This window comes from Vanessa tameamea, chromosome 25 (assembly GCF_037043105.1).
Source record: "Vanessa tameamea isolate UH-Manoa-2023 chromosome 25, ilVanTame1 primary haplotype, whole genome shotgun sequence".
Lineage (NCBI taxonomy): Eukaryota > Metazoa > Arthropoda > Insecta > Lepidoptera > Nymphalidae > Vanessa > Vanessa tameamea.
The window spans coordinates 8,093,175-8,112,378 of record NC_087333.1 but is presented as its reverse complement, the minus strand read 5'-3'; the positions used below and the strand labels follow the sequence as shown (position 1 = coordinate 8,112,378).

Below are 19,204 nucleotides of genomic sequence, written 5' to 3'. Positions count from 1 at the left end.
ACCTTGGCGGATTTCTTAAGTAATATCAAAGAATCGACTTCAAACCTTTGGTTCTGTTTTTCTTGAAGTTATTATTCTTTGTGTTTTTGATTTTATTTATATGTCAAGAGAGACTGTTAAACGCTTCGAAAAAAATAGTGGCCAATAGTTAGCCACAAGTATACGCACACTAGTAAATCTGTATGACGTTGGGCGAGTGTCAAGCGTATATGTCACGCACACCAAGAAAATATAGTTGGCTCGTTTGTTTTAGTACTTTTGTAGTACATATAGATACATAACTAATCTAAGCTTTGTTTATTTAATATCATCACATGTCAAATGCCGTTACGACATATGCCAAATATTATATTTTGGAACAAAAAACATTTGACAGTCACGGTTTTTTACTAATTTTTGGAAGTATAATTATTCATCGACGTATGCAACTGTAAAGATGCGTACTTTACAGTTATATAGTTATGTTGCGATACTGTGATCTAATTTATAAATATATGATTTATGGGTTCCAAATATTTTTATATAAATCGAAAAATATATTATGGGGAAAAATGATATACATTTTAACAATAGCCTACGCTACGGCCTACAATCCACTGCTCGTAGGCCTCCTAGTAAATACTAATTCCCACCATCCATTAAAAACCCCTCCCATTATTATCATAATGTCATCAAACCAACGTTGATCTCTGATCTCTGATCTCTTTCCTACCACACACCACCCGTAATTACATTCGTCCATCGTCTTCCGGTCTGAATAAAAAATAGACAGTCACTAAAATTGATTGCGGAAATGGTATCGTGCTAGACATTTTACTTAATTTTGTGAACTGTCTAATTTCTCCATATAATCGACAAATTGTCGCTTGTGACTTTATTCGCGTTATGGGTTGGCCGTCAGGTGTTAGTTGTAAAAAGTTCTATGTCCAGGGCCGGATCTACCATCTGGCTATTTGGGCCTCAGCCCAGGGCCCTGTGGATTCAAGGGGGCCCAGCTAAGTCAAGTCAAAGTAAAAAATTGACGAAAATGCGAAAGAATCCATAATTTTATTAAATTAAACAGATCGTATGATTTGCAACCCTGCGAGTCCTGCAATTAATCAAACCCATTCAATTAATTTAATTCGAAACAACACAAAAAACGATCACTGCTGAAGTTTTAATTATAAATCTTGTTAGAGCAGCAATGCTACTTCGAATCTCACTCGTGAGATCTGTCTTACGCAGATATGCTGTTTTGATGCCTTGAATGTTATAATTATCACATAAGTCACATAACATTTTCTAACATTACACGATCCTGTTCTGCGAAATTTAGAGATTACTCTAACCCCTGAGTAGATCTCTGATATAAAGATCAAGAAATAAAATTAACATACTCGTATGTTATGGGCGTTAATTTTTATAGCCGCGGGGCTTCCCCTGGACCTCTAAACCCTGGTAATAATTGAACACTGTCTTCGTAGTCGGTTTCTTTTTAAGTCACTCGTGTGTGCGATTATCTCCAGGGCAGGTTAATATCAAAGAGAAAGTCGAACAATTGGTTCAAGCCGCATAATTACATACAATCAATTGCCCGCGTTTGTTATTGCTGCGGGTTAGTTAGAAATGGAGGTCTCCATCCGGTACTCCGGTTGAATTATGTCATTAATAATACTATTAGATCGCCGGTGGCAAAAGTGCCACCCGTTGGTAAGTGGTCACATTTCCCAAAGACATTGGCAAATACATGTATAAAAATATGAACCATCCTTCACAACGTCAATGCTTTGGCAACTAACATGTTATGTCCCTTGTGCCTATAGTACACTGGTTATTAACACTACTGTAGTGGCCAAAACATCTCAGTGTAAAAAGAGTTATAAACTGTGTTTAGATCAGTAGTATTTTCCGGTACTCGAATCAGTGATCTTAATTTACCAACATCTAATACGAGCCTAATAAACTGACCAAGAATCCATGGTTCAAACAAAATTCTGCCTTTTCAATATACTGATCCGCAATGGATCAGCGTAGTAACTAAGGCTCATCTCAAGGTATCAAGAGAAGAGGTAGACCTCAGTCCAGCAGTTGGACATTCACATGCCGTTACTTTTACTGTATAAATTTTTTTACCGCAAGGAAAATCTCGCACTGTTCGTGAAAGTAAGAGAATTTAATAGATGTTCCTCTTCCGTGTTTGCGATCGTGACAATTACCCGGGCTCGTTTATTCAAATCGTCAACACCACATTTGCATTCTACAGCGACACCGAGCTGTTACATGTTGCATAAGATATACAAACATGCATTTTATGTTATGTCATATTTGATGGAGATTGCTACTGTGTTATGATATAGGTATAAAACAGTTGCAAACTCTTCCTGATTAAGAAATTATCGGTCAAGATAAGCATATTAATATTGAGGTTAGACGCTTGACATTTAGAGATTTATTCATGTTGACGAAGATCAACATTTAACCGACTTGAAAAGGAGGACGAGAACAGGTTTTAAGGTAAAAATTGTTAACAATTACAAAATTAGACAGAAGACTCTACGGTATTCCGTAGAGTTTCTGTCGCCAGTTCTTCTCAAATCAGGTGTTTTTTTTTTCTGAACCGGTGGGAGAATCTTTAATATTGAATTTAAATTATATTGAATATTGGAATTCAATGCGTTTCGACTGTTTACCAAGATGTGGTCAAATTCCAGTTGTTACCAAAGAAACGACCGCAAATCGTATCTTCAAAGCAGGAACCGTGGCCGAATCAATCTGGAATACGTCATAAAATATCAAAAGATTACCTTGAACAGGTTTTCAGCGCCTGCTCGTAGCCGAAGTTCCTTGTTGATCTCTTGATTGAGCTGGCACCGACGTGTCTGCAGACGACCACGACAGGTCGCCACGCGAGGGTCGGAGCCCTGGAAAGAAAGACATAATCAGTAAAAACATAAAACTACTTTATACTTTGATTTAAAAAAGGCCAAACGGCATTTCTTCGGTCATATTAAAATATGACAATAGTTTGAAAAACAAACATATTACTCGTACTAAGATAGGACTTTTTGGACAAGAGCGCTGTGTAACTAAATAAATAAATAAATATTGGACAACATCACATACATTACTCTGATCCCAATGTAAGTAGCTAAAGCACTTGTGTTATGGAAAATCAGAAGTAACGACGGTACCACAAACACCCAGACCCAAGACAACGTAGAAAACTAATGAACTTTTTCTACATCGACTCGGCCGGGAATCGAACCTGGGACCTCGGAGTGGCGTACCCATGAAAACCGGTGTACACACTACTCGACCACGGAGATCACCAAATCATCATTCATTATAACTTAAACAGTGCAGTCAGCAACGCTATCTTCCTATAGAATTTTTATTTGTTTTAATTTTGACCATAATAAGTGCTAGAAGATATGATCCTCAAAAATCTAGAATTTGCTCTAAAGAATAATAAAACGCGTGCTATTGATATGACAGAAGAATTACACGATTATCTCTAATATTTTTCTCAATGTGTGCCTTATAGCTCTTTAAACGATAAAGTATTCCTTCATTTTCAGTTCTTGTTCAGAGGCGAGATGGCTGACGTAAATATTAATCAAATATTTACAAATATTAATAATACTTTTAATTGTTGTTACGGTTTAAAGGGCGAGTGAGCAAATGTAACATAACATCTTAGTTCTCAAGGGCACGTAGATGATGTAAGGAATTGTTAATATTTCTTACATCTCTGAGAGGTTGTGAGCACTTATCATCAGGTCAATTTGTAAGACCACCTATTTTAAATTTAAATAATTGATCGTCACAATAATATGTCCTGCGTAGTTAGCTTATCTCCTTTGGGAATGGTCGCGGTGATCGAAATCGGTCAGGAGAACATCACATTGCAAAATGTTACTTAACAGTTTATTTCATAAATAATTAATTAATTACATTACGTAATATGACATAGTTTTATACGTCCTATTATAAAATTAATAATGACGTCTATAAATCTATTATAATGAACGTTCTGTGATTGAATGGCCCAGTGGTTAGAACGCGGACATCTTAAGCGATTATTGCGGGATCATTTCATGTGCTAATTTGTGTTTATAATTCATCTCGTGCAGTGAAGGAAAACATCGTGAGGAAACCCGCATGTGTCTAATTTCAACGAAATTCTGCCGCATATCTGGAGCAGCGTGGTGGAATATGCTTCTAACCTTAGCCTCAAAGGCGAGAGGAGGCCTTAGCCCAACAGTGGGAAATTTACAGGCTGTATGTTGTTTGATTGTTTATTTCGTTGATGTACTTAAAATATTCCTAAAAATAGTGTTTCGAATGCCGGCGAAGTTGTTATCGATAATTTGTACGTAAAATTGAAGTAGAATAGGATATATGTGGAATAGTATTGTATTATAAAGAAATATATATATTTATATTATTAATTATAATATATATATTAATCGAGAACCGTTTGTAGTGCACAATATAGCCTAGCTATTATCAAATCTCCAGGAATATTTAGATATTAGGTTAACCTTAGGTTTAGACCTAAGATTGTTTTATTGTTACTTCTTTTGGAATAAAGTATACGGGTACTGAGCAGTGATTATATTTTTTGTCATTTATTTTAAAAGGGTTTATTCTTCAAGAAAACCCTGGATGGCAACCCTTATAGTGCTTACAGAACATTTAACTTTATACTTTGCTTAATCTATTATATAAATATATTCTTAAAAAGATCATCCACTAATTTCAACGAAACTTGCGCTGGTTCTGGTTAGGGTCAGCGAGGACAATACCTACATCCCCCCACCTCCCCGCAACAATTATTTAAGCGTAAAAAATATATTCCATCAGCTCCATTCTACCAGCTCCATTCCATCAGCTCCATTCTACCAGCTCCATTCCATCAGCTCCATTCCATCAGCTCCATTCTACCAGCTCCATTCCATCAGCTCCATTCTATCAGCTCCATTCTATCAGCTCCATTCTACCAGCTCCATTCCATCAGCTCCATTCTATCAGCTCCATTCTATCAGCTCCATTCTATCAGCTCCATTCCATCAGTACCATTCTACCAGCTCCATTCTACCAGCTCCATTCCATCAGCTCCATTCTATCAACTCCATTTTATCAGCTCCATTCCATCAGTACCATTCTACCAGCTCCATTCTACCAGCTCCATTCCATCAGCTCCATTCTATCAACTCCATTTTATCAGCTCCATTCCATCAGTACCATTCTACCAGCTCCATTCTATCAGCTCCATTCCATCAGGTCCATTCCGAGACTGAGATACTGTCTACGTGTCTTCTATGATGTTACATATACATTTTGTACGTAGATAAAACCGTATGAATCAGCCAGTTAATATCTATAATAATAAATAATATGGAGCAAAAGTTACATTGTTATTCATTGGAATCCATCACGTCTCGTTGACAGAGGTATGCGCGTTCGTCGTTGCAGCATTGATGCGTTAAACTGTATCGGCTTTCACTAAACTTGTGTATTAATGGTATTTTACTATTACACTGCGATTATACACTCATCGGTCGAGTGGCTTGATAATGAGGCACGGATCTGGAGGTCCTGGATTCGTTGGTATAGCAAAAAAATTTTTTTATTCTTTCGGTGGTATCATAGTCAACTAGGAAGGATTTATAATGGATGAAATAATTACGTTGGTTTTACTAGGTGCTAGGGCTTTCTGTAAGTCTGTCTAGGTAGGTAGAGCCAGTCAAGGGATGGTTAATATTTTCTATAGAGCCAAATTTCACCCGTAAAAAACAAGCTAAAAAGCAACTGTTTGATATCTCTGTACTTAATCGAATAAAATTAAGTAAGTTTATAAGAAAGGTAGAGTCAACAGAATTTCGTGCAGTTTTTTTTTTATTTCGATGTTTGCATGCAATTATTCAATCATGGAAGGATTTGGATGAGATTTGGAATAGAGATGGTTTATATCCTGACTCAATACAAAGGGTAACCTAACTTAACACGTCACAACACACGCGGACGTTATTATGCTTTTATTTCACGCATGATATATAAATATATATATATATATTTATTAGAATGATAGTGCCTTCTAAACTAGTAGTCAAAGTATATTGGTTTAATATCGGTTATGTTAAAAATATTTTTGTTTAAAAAACCGAGATAGGTAAAGTGCAGCAGTGAATAAACTACGAACGGACGCTTTGTAATTAATAATGAATTAATTATTTAACCTAGTTTAAGTAAATAAGTATTTTTTTGTTGTATTAATTAGTTGAACTCAACTTACATAACAAGTGTGGAAACAAAGTGTACTAACTAACGATTTCATGTAAATAAATATTATTGACTTTGGTTTGTGGTTTTTACCGTTTGGGCGTAACACTTATTTTTTTTTATAAAATGTTTTAAAAGTCTATAATAATATTAAGTGTTGCCATTTAGCGATGGAATGGATGATGAGTGGGTGTTGCCTAACCAGACGGGGTTGCACAAAGTTCACTAGCTATTCTACAGACATATCTATACGAGATAGTGCACAGGTAGAGGCGTAAGCGACGAATGATCCCATGGTTTATGGCTTTTAAAGAAAAGGTACGCGCTGCGTATAGAATACCTAATTTACGATTTTTATAATAGTATTAGAATGAAATGGACATTCTGTTTAGTTGCATAGCTAGGCGGATAGAGGCCCCAGAGCGGCTTCGCATTAAGATATAATCGGGCCCCTATCCGAAAATATTTTTTACCATACTATTTATTTAAATAAAGAATACTGATGAACTTTTTATCACCTACACACTTCTACGTAGCTTTACTCATTTTTTGGTTTCTTGAGGCCCCCTTACGTTAGGGGGCCTTAGTGCACCGCACCGTTTTGCCCTAAAATAGCTACGCCACTGTTCCTTATCAAATAATTTAGTTAACATTGAATAGTTTCCCTTTTAGAATTAAATAAGAATTTATAGTGCAATATTAAGGGTGCATCACATTACGTTACATGAGAGACATTAAAGATACAGCGCAGAGAGAAAGAGAAGGAGCTATTTAAGAAGTTTCACTTCTATCGCTACGGCGCTGCACGCATATATTTTTTAATTACATTTGGTCAAATTTATAGCCACGTCTCGCTATAGTTTTATAATGTGCATAGTTTTGATTATATTTCAAACATCGTTAGGTATTTAATTACGACATAATATATTCAACTGTTATTCTTCACGCGTACATTCGTGATATACTGCGATTGCAATGTACTCTGTCGTTTTGTAATGTTTAAATTATTACGAACTGTTGCTAGACAGTCGCACGGTACAAATAAAAAATAATAATATCCGAACGGACTTGACTAAAAATGTATGTCACAAACCATGATGTTATTAAAGATTTATGTAGGTATATATGTATATAACATTTTTGGTTATCATTTCTTGGCATGAGAAGTATTATGTAAAAAAAAGTTCGTTTAAAAGAAAAGGAAATTAATTATTTTTATAATATATATACTTGCGACTTTTTAGGGTACGACGAACATAAAAAAATTGGTCTAATAAAAATAAAACAGCTCTTTAAATAACCAAGTAATGTTCGTACAACTCTAGTAAACTATCATACATACTAATTAGCAATTAAAATTTGATAAACTCTATAAGGCTAAGTATATTAAGAATACAGGACTGAAACAAAACCTCTTTGCGTCAGCAATTACATTTTCAATATTTAAATTATAGAATAGAATAAAATAGAGTAGAATATGATCCACACAGAAATATTACATAAAGCTTTTAAATTAAGTGATACAATGTTCGAGCAAAGGTATTAATTCCACCAATTTCCTTCAGGCTATCGTTAAGAGATAAATAATTAAAAAAAAAAGTGTTGCATTAATTTGCAATTCAAATGGTATGCATTCGTATTTCATAAGCTACGTGCTATAATCGTGTGCCATATTTAAATATTGTAACAACGTTGGTTAATACGTGAGGTCTAAGGAGTGATGTCGCAAGGAGCGACCCTGGGACGAATTGGTTCAATCTTGTGAAATATTCATTATCAAATGTACTTTTCATGAAGCATATCACAGTTATACCTATGGTTCCTATACAGTTTATCAGTAGAATAACATTTTTTCAATAGTATTTCTTGTAGCGAATTGCCACAGATAACATAACCAGTGACTGAGATACCGTCTGATACAACGCGGTATTATAATCTGTGACATAACAGTTTCCCAAGCTTGAATAAAAGCTGTTATTGATACATAGTCATGGTTTTGTAATACAATTATTATTATTTAAATTTAACATAGTCATTTCACATTCAGCCGAACAGTTTCGTTGTCGTCAGTCTAAAAATTTAAATTACTAAAACTTTTAACTAATAATTTAAAAATATATAAAAGTCTCGTGAACAAGACATTCGTAGATAATGTCGAAATATCGAGAAAACATGGTAAATATCCCGTTTTAAATACTGTTAGTAATAAAAATAACCATTTTAATTTAAAATCTTATATATAAAAGTAATCTTGTTTTGGTTTTGGTAGTTTTTCCAGTACGAATGACTATTTAACAAAGTTTCACCACAATCGGACAAACGGTTTAGTAACACATAGACAAAGTGCGAACGAACATTCATTTAACATAATGTTTTACTAAATTGGTATAAATCAAATGGTCTACGCGTTTGTTGAAAGGAAACCGACGTGGCTATTTATTATATAAATAACAAATCATATAATAAAATAAATTACATACAATACTGGTCTATTTTGACATATGCTAAAATAATTTTCATTCACGGTATTTATTAAAAAAAAACCATTGATTTAACACTAAACCCTTTATAAACGTATATATCGGTTAAATGCTTTGTCTCTTTCTATGGTGTTTCATTTTGCGAATGACAGAAAGAGTAAAATAGGTGTCCCCTTCTTCTTTTCACTTTCTTGAAATTCTCAGCGCTTACGTCGTTTTGGTCGCGAGAAAACTACTCTCTATAGGCGATTTTTAGTTCCAATTTCTTACCAGTGTGTAAACAAATTTGTTTACATGAACGTACTTATATTTTAATTTTAAACAGATAATCTATCACTTACCATCACGTAACCCTTCGTCTGCCCCACCCAAAAATCCCCAAAAAAACCTTCCCAGATGTAAAAAAATGAAGCAGTTTTATCAACATTAAAGTAATTAAAAAAGACTCGTATCTAATGTATTTTTAAGATAAATACAAAAAAGGTTAAAACAGTCGCCGCAGGAAGTTGACGCATTGAATGTTAAACATTCCACGTAGAAATATGTGTTCGGAATGACGATGGCAGAGCAATGGAATATAAATCAAAATACACTGCAAATGAAAGGGAATAGGAAATATTTACACAAGTGACGGTTTTACGGTTTTACTTGACATTATATATGTGTGTGTGCTTTTGAAGTGTGACGTCCTTACGACCCTTCGGCGGAACTAGGGACTAACTAGAGAAATTTAAAACACAAGTACGAATTGCAAGACACGCAGCGCGTGTGCATGTTCCTCAGCTAGGCTAAGGTCTTCTCTCCCTTTTGAGGACTGGGTTTGGAGCTTGGTATACCACTAATGTGGTTTGGTCGATGCACGTGGCAGATTTTCATCGGCTACATGCAGTTTCCTAACTATGCTTTTCATCCCCGCTTAGCACGAGATGAATTATAAAATCAAAGCAAGTAAATTCAGTGGCACTATCTCGGATTTAAACTCGGAATCGTCAGTTAAGACTACACTTTTTGTAACCACCGGACCAACAAGGCTTACGCGATTCTCACGCTCATCCGATTGGACGGCAGATCCAAACAATTGTAAAGAGTTCAAAGGCAAGCACTACCTACATCCAAACTTCAGGTACTAACTGAAAATTTGAAAGAGTGGGTTTAAACCCAGATCCTCAAGAATCGACAACCGCATAGCTTTGACCACTAGTTCAGAAAGTCAGTTAAAATTTATTACAATGTCATAAGCGTTAAATTTCTAAATTCTTTTCACTCGAGTGAAGAGAAGCAGTAATGAAGGCGTAAGCCAAGAATATTAAGTAGGGATGTGCGTCTGTTTAGCATATTGTGCGAATGTCCATGCTCACTTGAGTTTTTGGAGCGTGTCGACTGTCGATACATTTCCGAACGAGTGATGTTTATATGATACAAATAATTACATACACGCATCGAATAAAATCGATTGTTGCTTTGTAATTAGGCTTTCGATAATTGAGGATGTTATTTCGATTGATAAATGTGTTTTTATATTTAACTACATCCGAGAAACTGTTAAAAATATTGTTAAATGTATTTCCGAACATAAAATTAACCATTTAATGTAAATTCCATTCCAATAAAACTTAAGTAAGAAGAACGTAATGAGACCTTAGTCTAATGTTTTTTTTTAAATGATTACAGACACGATATTTTGTAATAAATGCAATCTAATAAGCAAAACTATTATCTGAGATGGCTGCCTAGAATCGGGCAAAGCACGACAATTTTTATGGGTTTTTTGTCGTTATAATTTATCTAGTAAATGGCGGTAATGGAAAACATCCTGAGGAAACCTGCGTAATTATGTTGTTTGAATTTCTACCTGCCAGCCTTTTATGAAGACAAAATTTTGTAAGTCTGTAAATCTTTCATTACAATAATAATTCTTATATTATATTTTTTATGTAATTAAACACATATATAATTTCATGTAATGCTGTCTTACGAGACTAAAAGTAAATACCTACGATAAAAACTTTTACCTTTATATCAAGACGATAAAATTAAGTAATATTTTTAAACAGAAGCCATTTTATTGCACAATACAAGATTCAAGAACGCTATTTAAAAACAAAAATGACCGAAGAATAAAATGTAAACTGCGAAAATTGCCACAATTAACCAGTTCTCTGCGATTACTTTAAACGCGTAAATGAGGCTGAATTGTTGCATAACATTGCCATAAAAAAAAAGTCCTGTTGACAGCTGAAGCCATGACTGATTACAATCAAGATGGCGGCATAATCTTTTGATTTCGCGCCAATTTTGTGATTGCAGTCGTTCGCGCGACAAATGTTTTTAATGTCTTTTTTTTTTGTTGTAATGATTATAGTGTTTATATGTTTTGATAACGCTATATCTTGAAACCGTAAGTATTTAACAAGGTAAATATTTTTTGACATTTAAGTCTGTAATTCAAACTAATAATTGGTATTAATAAATATGCAGCTCACTGTTTTGAAATGGACAGTGGATGAATTTTAAAATATTATAATGTAATATGAAATAAAAACAGAAAAATATGTAAATTAAATGTATACATATATGTAAGTTATTTTTTCATGGTTTTAGGCGTACAAAAACATCAACCTATTTAATCACAGATCAACAACATGACAATTGGTTTAGCTCAAAGGATATTCCGACGAAAATCGTACGCGCTACAGTTGAAAATAATTCTGAAGTACGTTCGAGATATCGATTTACACAATAAGACCTATTTCATAATATATCGATGTTTAATTATTTATGCCCTTTCTAATGAAATCGACGTATAAAATAGTCGCCACGTATTTATGAATTACATATAATCATTACAGGCCAGTGACATATTAATAGCTGTTTGAAATTCATTGACGCGAATCCATTTCCCATTTCACTTAGAAAACTTAAAAGCCTTTGGAATGTTAAATTGCATGGTGGTGCTATAAATATTGTGCACGCGTAACGGGTTACGTAATGCAGCTTTCTTTGTAGTAATTGATATTGTCATGGCAACACTATTGGATTTTGTGAATTATTTTTTATTGATAGCTGGCAACAATGATTTATTGTTAACGTTATTTTTTTAATAACTAGTACTTCTTTTATTGATAACTGTACTGTTCCAACAATAAAAGAGAAATTAGTTTTTTTGTATCAGTGGTATCATGGTAAATGGTGGTTTTTGGAAGGCCAGACTAACCCATAAAAACTAAACGAAAAAAACAGCCTTATCCCTTAGTCTGGAAGTTGGAGGTATGGACACTCCCTTGCCTCGGAAAGTACGCAAAGCAGTTCCTGCGCCTTAACTCATTCTGATCATGACGGATTTACCATCCCATTGGATAATGAGAGTGTTTGCACAAACACAGGTGCACTCTCTACACACACTTGTGCAGTATAATACGTCGAGCATAGTTGATTGGTCTCTCCTGATATCGGCCGCACATCATCATAATTTGCATGATGTTGTATCATATCGTAGTAGATACGTATCTATAATGGTACTATTAGTCAGTTATAAAAAAACAACGGTTGATAATGTATTTACCGTTCAGTTTATTGAATTTCTAGAGGCGACGAATACATTTAACTGTTAGGCACTTCTACGAATCTGTGTTCATGTCGTTTATCAATAGGCGTTTAGGCTACATGAGACTAGCTACCCGACACAAATAGTACAATAACTTATTTACAGCATTTAGTTTTAAGAACAAACATAAAAGAAAACATTCTTGCTTTTCTCCAGGGGAAAGTTGAAATTCTCGGCTTTTCTCTACTATAATATGCATGTATAATACATTAAAAAAATCCTCTTGAATCACTCTGTTTATTGATGTAAACCGCATTAAAATCCGTTGCGTAGTTTAAAAGATCTAACCGTCGAAACGGCGGGAAGCGACTTTGTTTTATACTATGGAGAGATATCTCGTATCTCATTCGTTTTCCCAGTTTCTAACTTGCAATATTCGTTCAACATACATACGTATTCAACTCACTTGTGTTTATTATTAATGAAATAATATTGGTCGTTATTCACACCACGATCTTGCGGCGTCAATTTATTTGCTGTCACACAACCAAATTAGCCTTGCATTATTTATAATACGTACGTACTTTTCATCACGTAACCTTTTATTATATAAACTAATATTATTTTAATCTTCTTTATCGGTCTGTTACGTTTACAGAAATTCCCTTACTAATGATGATGACGTCTTCCTGACTGACTTCAGCTCCGATGGAGATGTTCAGATATGTAGTTGGCGAATACAAGAGCACTTTCTATTCCCTGAGTTCACAGGTACAAGAGCGTCAACATCAACAATTTCTAGATTCCCTGTGAACTCAGGACATCAAAGTTTTCGGTCTAATATGCCATACGACAACTGAGTTCTCTAACCAACGTTATACAACGGTGATGTTGCACGTCTTATCGTTATGAATCACAGTATGTCGACAATAATGTTACGTATATATATGAATATTGATTTTGATAGAAAAAGTGACGAAGATTATTAAAGTAAGAAAAAATTATCACACGGCGTACCGAGTTTCCTTACACGAGTTTCGTTGGTGTGCCATAAAACTCATCTATGTGTGACGCCTGGGCTAGGGGACTATTTGTACTGTGGACATCGAGGTACCGCTGATTTTCTTAGTGGCTTGAATACCACACTCCCCAATTCATGGGGAAAAGAAACAGTTTCGGTTTAAAAACCGTATTCGCTTATACAATAAAGTCCCGTAAATACTTTTAACTCTGTAAATTAATAAATGGAAATCTCATGTTAAAACTCAATAAAAGATTGCATAGATGATAAAAAAATCAATCTTTTTCGACCATTGAGCCGTTACGGCTCTTCCATTTACATACAAATCACAGCCCCCTTTTTGTTTCGTTGCAGTCGGGTAAGAGGCGCTTTTTCTTTTAAAAACTAATTCCATGAATACGTAAATACTGAGAAAGTTAAGTAGATACAATGAATGAACCGCGAACGGTGCGTGATTAATAAATAATTAATTAGCCTACTTAAAGGAAATAACTAAATCAGTAGTACAGAACCTACTTAACGAGAAATGAGTTAAAGTGGCGTAAGTAACAATTTCTATTTCGGTACAATCCTATTTATTTATTTTATGTCATAAGTTGGCGGTTTACATATGGGCCACCTGATGGTAAGTGGTCACCAACATAAGCAATGGCGCTGTAAGAATTGTTAACCATTCCTTACATCACCAATGCGTCACCAACCTTGGAAACTAAGATGTTATGTTCCTTGTGCCTGTAGTTACACTGGCTCATTCACCCTTCAAACTGGAACCATACTGAGTACTGTTGTTTGGCGGCAGAATATCTGATGAGTGGGTGGTACCTACATACGGGTTTGCACAAAGCCCTACCACCAAGAATTAAATATAATATTATTTATAGAATAATGTAAAATATTATCAATGAAGGAAGGAGAGGAGGGTCATTACATCTGGTCATCAGATATTCCACTGGCAAGAAAAAGGGACATAGAATTGATGTCCTTTGTAATTCGTAGTTTATATGTTCGTTCCTTGATTTCTTAGTAACTACTGATTAAATCTATACTAATATTTTAAATGCGAAAGTAACTCTGTCTGTCACCTCTTTACGCTTAAACTACTGAACCGGTTTAGATGAGATTTGGTATGGAGATATTTTGAGTCCCCGGGAAGGACATAGGCTATTTTTTTTTAATTCACCTCCCGAGGGGTAAAATAGGGGCGACGGTTTGATATGGGTATGTTTCCTTAAAGTTGAAATAATTTTATTTATTTATGAAAACTTCGTGTAATGGTTCGCCCATTTGCGTAAGAAATAATTTACTCAAAGTTACAAAAAGCGATGCAATACACTTTTTATCAATAAAATATCTTATGGGATTCAATATGTTATTACCACGAGTTTTCACATTAAAATCACCAACGTGAATATCTTCGAACCAGTAGTAATAACACCGCTGTACCGTTATGTTGCCCCAGTAGGTTCGATACCCGGCCACAATTAGCTGGACGCAGTCTATAATGGCATTATTATTATTGTAACTGTTGTTACCGCTATGGGTTATTATCTAATGGTTTTCTTTTATATAATGGTTGATTTATTTTCAATTATACATTCGAGTTAAGTCTTAAGTATTCAGCCGGTTTTACTCTAACGCTATTGAAGAATGAAAACGAAGATGTTTATGTCATTTATATTGGTGTAATGGTCACCACTACCTAGACGTTGGTACTTTGGGGAATATTAATCATTCAATCAATCACCAATGTGCCAACATTGGGTCCAAATGATACACTGACTCTCTCCCACTTCCGACTGGAATTACACTAAGTATTGCTATTTGGTGGATTATAATTATAATACTTAAGTGCGTGATACCAAGCCTGGCGAGCTTGTACGTCCTATAACCAAGTAAATATGATGCAACAAAATTACTAAGTTTTATAGTCATAAACTCGAGATTAAGTAGGCCTAATATTACAGGAAACTAAACTAATTATTAAAGTTATATATTTGAATATAACATAATTTTATTATGTACTCAGAAATTATATTTAAATAAACATTAATATAATGATTACTTGTTAAGTTAAGCTATAAATCATGTCTGATATGCACAGGAAATTCGTCAGTTAAATATTAACCATTACGGATGTTAAGTTATTTTACTTTACTCGTAGCGACGTTTCCTCACGTTGTATTTTATTTTTAAACTATCTGTCTGTTCAACGCAAGCAACTCTTTTGTTTGAAAATTTGGGTATATAGTGCGCACAGATCTATAATAACATATAGATTAGTATTAAAAAAATGTTTTACATATGTATAATAAATATAACATTAATATTTTATATGTGTATTTATTTAATCTGTAATATATATATATATGTCGATCATTTTTTTTAGATTATTTTGTAATTTGCTTATTTTTTTTTTTCTCGAATTATGTATCGTTTGCTTTTGTAAACTGTATTGGTCAATGTTTTGTCTTTGTATTTTGTTTAAATATGGTACTTGTACTGTTCGTTTCCTTCAAAATAAAATATATCTGTCATCTCGAGTGACACATCGCGAAGCGCGGGAAAATCAAATATATAAAATGGCGCGCGGTGACAATTTGTGCACAGCGAGACGATATTTCAAATATAATATATTTAATCTCATTTTGAAATCGGTCTTACATGGTTAGATAGTTGGTGTGTTAAAAGGTGAACATTATAGATACTCCACTTATAAGTCAAATACCACTCATCACGAGATCCCCGTAACTATGCGTCCGATTGGCTTGAAATTTAGCATAGATAAATCCTTTCGTGACGTAGACGCTCACTATGAAAGGAACACCAACAAGGAGAGGAAATTTCAACTCAAGGGGAAATGGGAGCAAAACTCGGAACGGGTTTCAAAATGTTCCATATAGCTTTACTTTGACAAGGAATTGGCGAATTTCTTAAGTCATATTTATAATTAGATGATTATTATCCGGCTAGCATACAAAGAGGTTTCATTAAAATATTTTTAAGTACAAACGCGTAATTATAAAAACTCTATATACATATCTTGGAAATTAAACGACATGCTATAAAATGTTATCGCGTTGCGACACGATGATTACAAGTTGCGAACACTGTTTCCCAACCTGTCATTTGTCAAATGTCATTTTGACATTTACATTAAAGGAGGTTCGAGTTGTAATTACGTGTTGTTGCAAATTATTGTTTTATTTTTTTCTACGATTATCTACGGATGTGTTATTATGTGATTGGATTTAAATATTTATTTATTATTTAGACTTTGATTTCAAATGATTCAATATAAATATATGACGGCCTCGTTGGCTAGCTTTTACAAATACGAATCATGAGGGTTATGGGTTTGAATTCTGGGTCGGGCAAATGTAATATTGTTTTTTTTTCTGGACGAATATTTGCATTGTTAGCTTGAAGCACGTAAAGCTATGGGTAGGTGACCCTGATTATCTCTTTGATCTCGTCTGATTGCCGCCCCACACATGGCTACTCTGACATCTGTTACATAATTAGATCAATCTTGATACTTCACGGCTTTCGTGTAGCCTTCACGTCCGAATAAGGTCAAGTATTTGTAAGAAATATTTTGTGAAATTTAAATTATATTATTTTTATATATAAACGTGAATTGTTGTTCATGGGTAATTTGTTTTTTTTAATTACTTTAATCCTATGAATTATGTTCCGAAGAATTGAAAATTTGTCCGTAAAATTGGACCAATCGGGGGAATATGTGATTGTACCTATGTCTTTGGGATTATTGTATTTGACAGATTAGGTGAAGTTAGTTTTATGATATTCTAGTCGAACGTCACTCGAGTACTTTTACTTGATGGTAGGATGGTAGGTAACCATTCATCACATATTCTGTCGCCAAAAAATTGTCGTGCATTGGTGGTAAGGAATGGTTAATATATTTTACATAACCAATTTGTGTTGATAACTACTTACCTCCTAGTGGCCCCTTTGCCTGTTTGCCTGTCTATTCCATTAAAAAAAAAATACTTTGAGAATGAAGCGATACCGTTTGCCGTGTTGTATCTTAAAAAGGAATTAACAATACGTTCAGAAATAAGATGGATTCGCTTTACATCAGGATCTAGTTACCGTTTCTGGTCGCGTGAACTTTTTGTCGATCAACAATTCCTATATATAAATATCTTAATTGTTAATTACATATCATAGTATGTTTGCATTTTTTTGTACTTATGGAATTTCTGTATCTTTTATTTGTAGCTACGTGTACTAGCTACACGTCTCGGTGGTGTTTTTTTTTTTGGGTGTATGCAGAAAAACTTATTAAGTTTTCATCATGAATGTATTGGGACAGCATAGACAGCAGGACGAATTTAAAACGTTAATTAAAATAAATACATAGGGTTCCATTGTAAATCAGTGTTGGGTTTTTGGAACCCAACTTGGTAGTTGAATGGTACACCTATTTAGGACTCAATTACTGTCATTGCTTACCATATTTCTTTTTTCATATTTTCATTCCTATTCTGTTGTGTTTTTTTGTAGATTAAATTACTACTTAGGTAATGGACAGAATCCTTTTTTAATTATGTTTTTTTTTTACTTTTATAATTGTGCCATGTCCTAAATAAACATTTCTTCTTTTTAATTAATAATTTGATTTACTAGTTTTCGCTTGCGGGTACGCTCGCGTTTTAGGAATTAATCGTTAGGTGTTAGTCATAAAAGAGTAGCCTCGGAATACGATCTTGCTTCAGACCAAATTTCATCAAATTCAGTTTAGTGGTTTGGCCTTGAAAGAACCATAGAAGACGGACAGACAGATAGAGTTACTTTCGCATTTATAATAATAGTATATATAATTGAAGATTTATGCGTAGAGTGTTTATGAGAAAGGTTGTGTTGACAAAGATTTAAATATTGTTATCACCGGCGGAAACCTTCTCCCGGAGTGGGATGTCAACGGACGTGTCTGCACGCGCACCGTATAGCGCCTCTTCAATACTGACGACGTTCTAAGCCGAGGTGCGTTCTCGCGGAAGACATTCATTTTTTATTAATGACAATACGTCTGTGTGCAATAATGAATGTTTCCAAAGACGTACTGACGTAGAGTGAACTGGCAAAAATCGTCACGTAAGGAATAATGGCGATATTTCCCATTTTTTCTATTACTAAAATTTAAAATTATTTTGTTATTTGTATTAATTCACGGGATTTTTTGTAGCAATTTCGTTATCGTCATTTAATCAAACATTGTTAATTTATTTAATTCTCTCTGTTATTTGATACATGATAGATTTTGATGGTGACAGCAATTTCGTTCCAACGGGTTAGTTCCACGGCACCTCCCTTATTTCAGGCAGGATTGTAATATATGTAAATATGAGGAAAAGGGGACATGTTGTAAAGGTTCATCTCGCTGAGTGCTGCTTCTCTTAGCTCACCAATTCGGCCTGTCAACTTGTGACGTAGTCATGGCAAGTTCTTTATGGATATAGCAATTATTGAAGAACTATTCTAACACTAAAATAATACTTTATATAAACACTAACCTACATTGAAGTACCGTAGCGGAATAAGCATACCCTTCTTAAAAAGTAAAACAGAGCCTTTGTCTTGAAGTAGGATTTTTTCAGACATTAAATTAAATAAATTCCAAGCAATCCATACTTATACGCTCAAAATTTCCAAAGAAATAATTTTCATTGTAAATAATGATATCTAGCATTACAGAATCCATTGTTTTTCGGCAAATAGTTCAGATTCTATTACGACTTAAATTATACTGCATTACCGTCCTTATACCGTTCACAATAAGGACTATGGTTCATATCAATACCTCTCGTTCTCGATATGTATCAGTGATTTTTGTATCAAAATGTTGTTCAATTATTTCGCAATACT

At 34.2% G+C, this 19,204-nt stretch overlaps 1 protein-coding gene across 3 annotated transcripts in view; it reads right to left on the bottom strand.

Moving 5' to 3' along the window:
• The window catches only part of LOC113396219 (rhophilin-2), an 87,449-nt gene that overhangs the window by 11,103 nt on the left and 57,142 nt on the right, over positions 1-19,204 (bottom strand). For all 3 annotated transcript variants that reach the window (XM_064218915.1, XM_026634080.2, XM_026634081.2), the window contains exon 3: positions 2,787-2,903. In XM_064218915.1, coding sequence (XP_064074985.1) covers positions 2,787-2,903 — 117 coding nt within the window. The remainder of the gene's footprint in view (positions 1-2,786; positions 2,904-19,204) is intronic.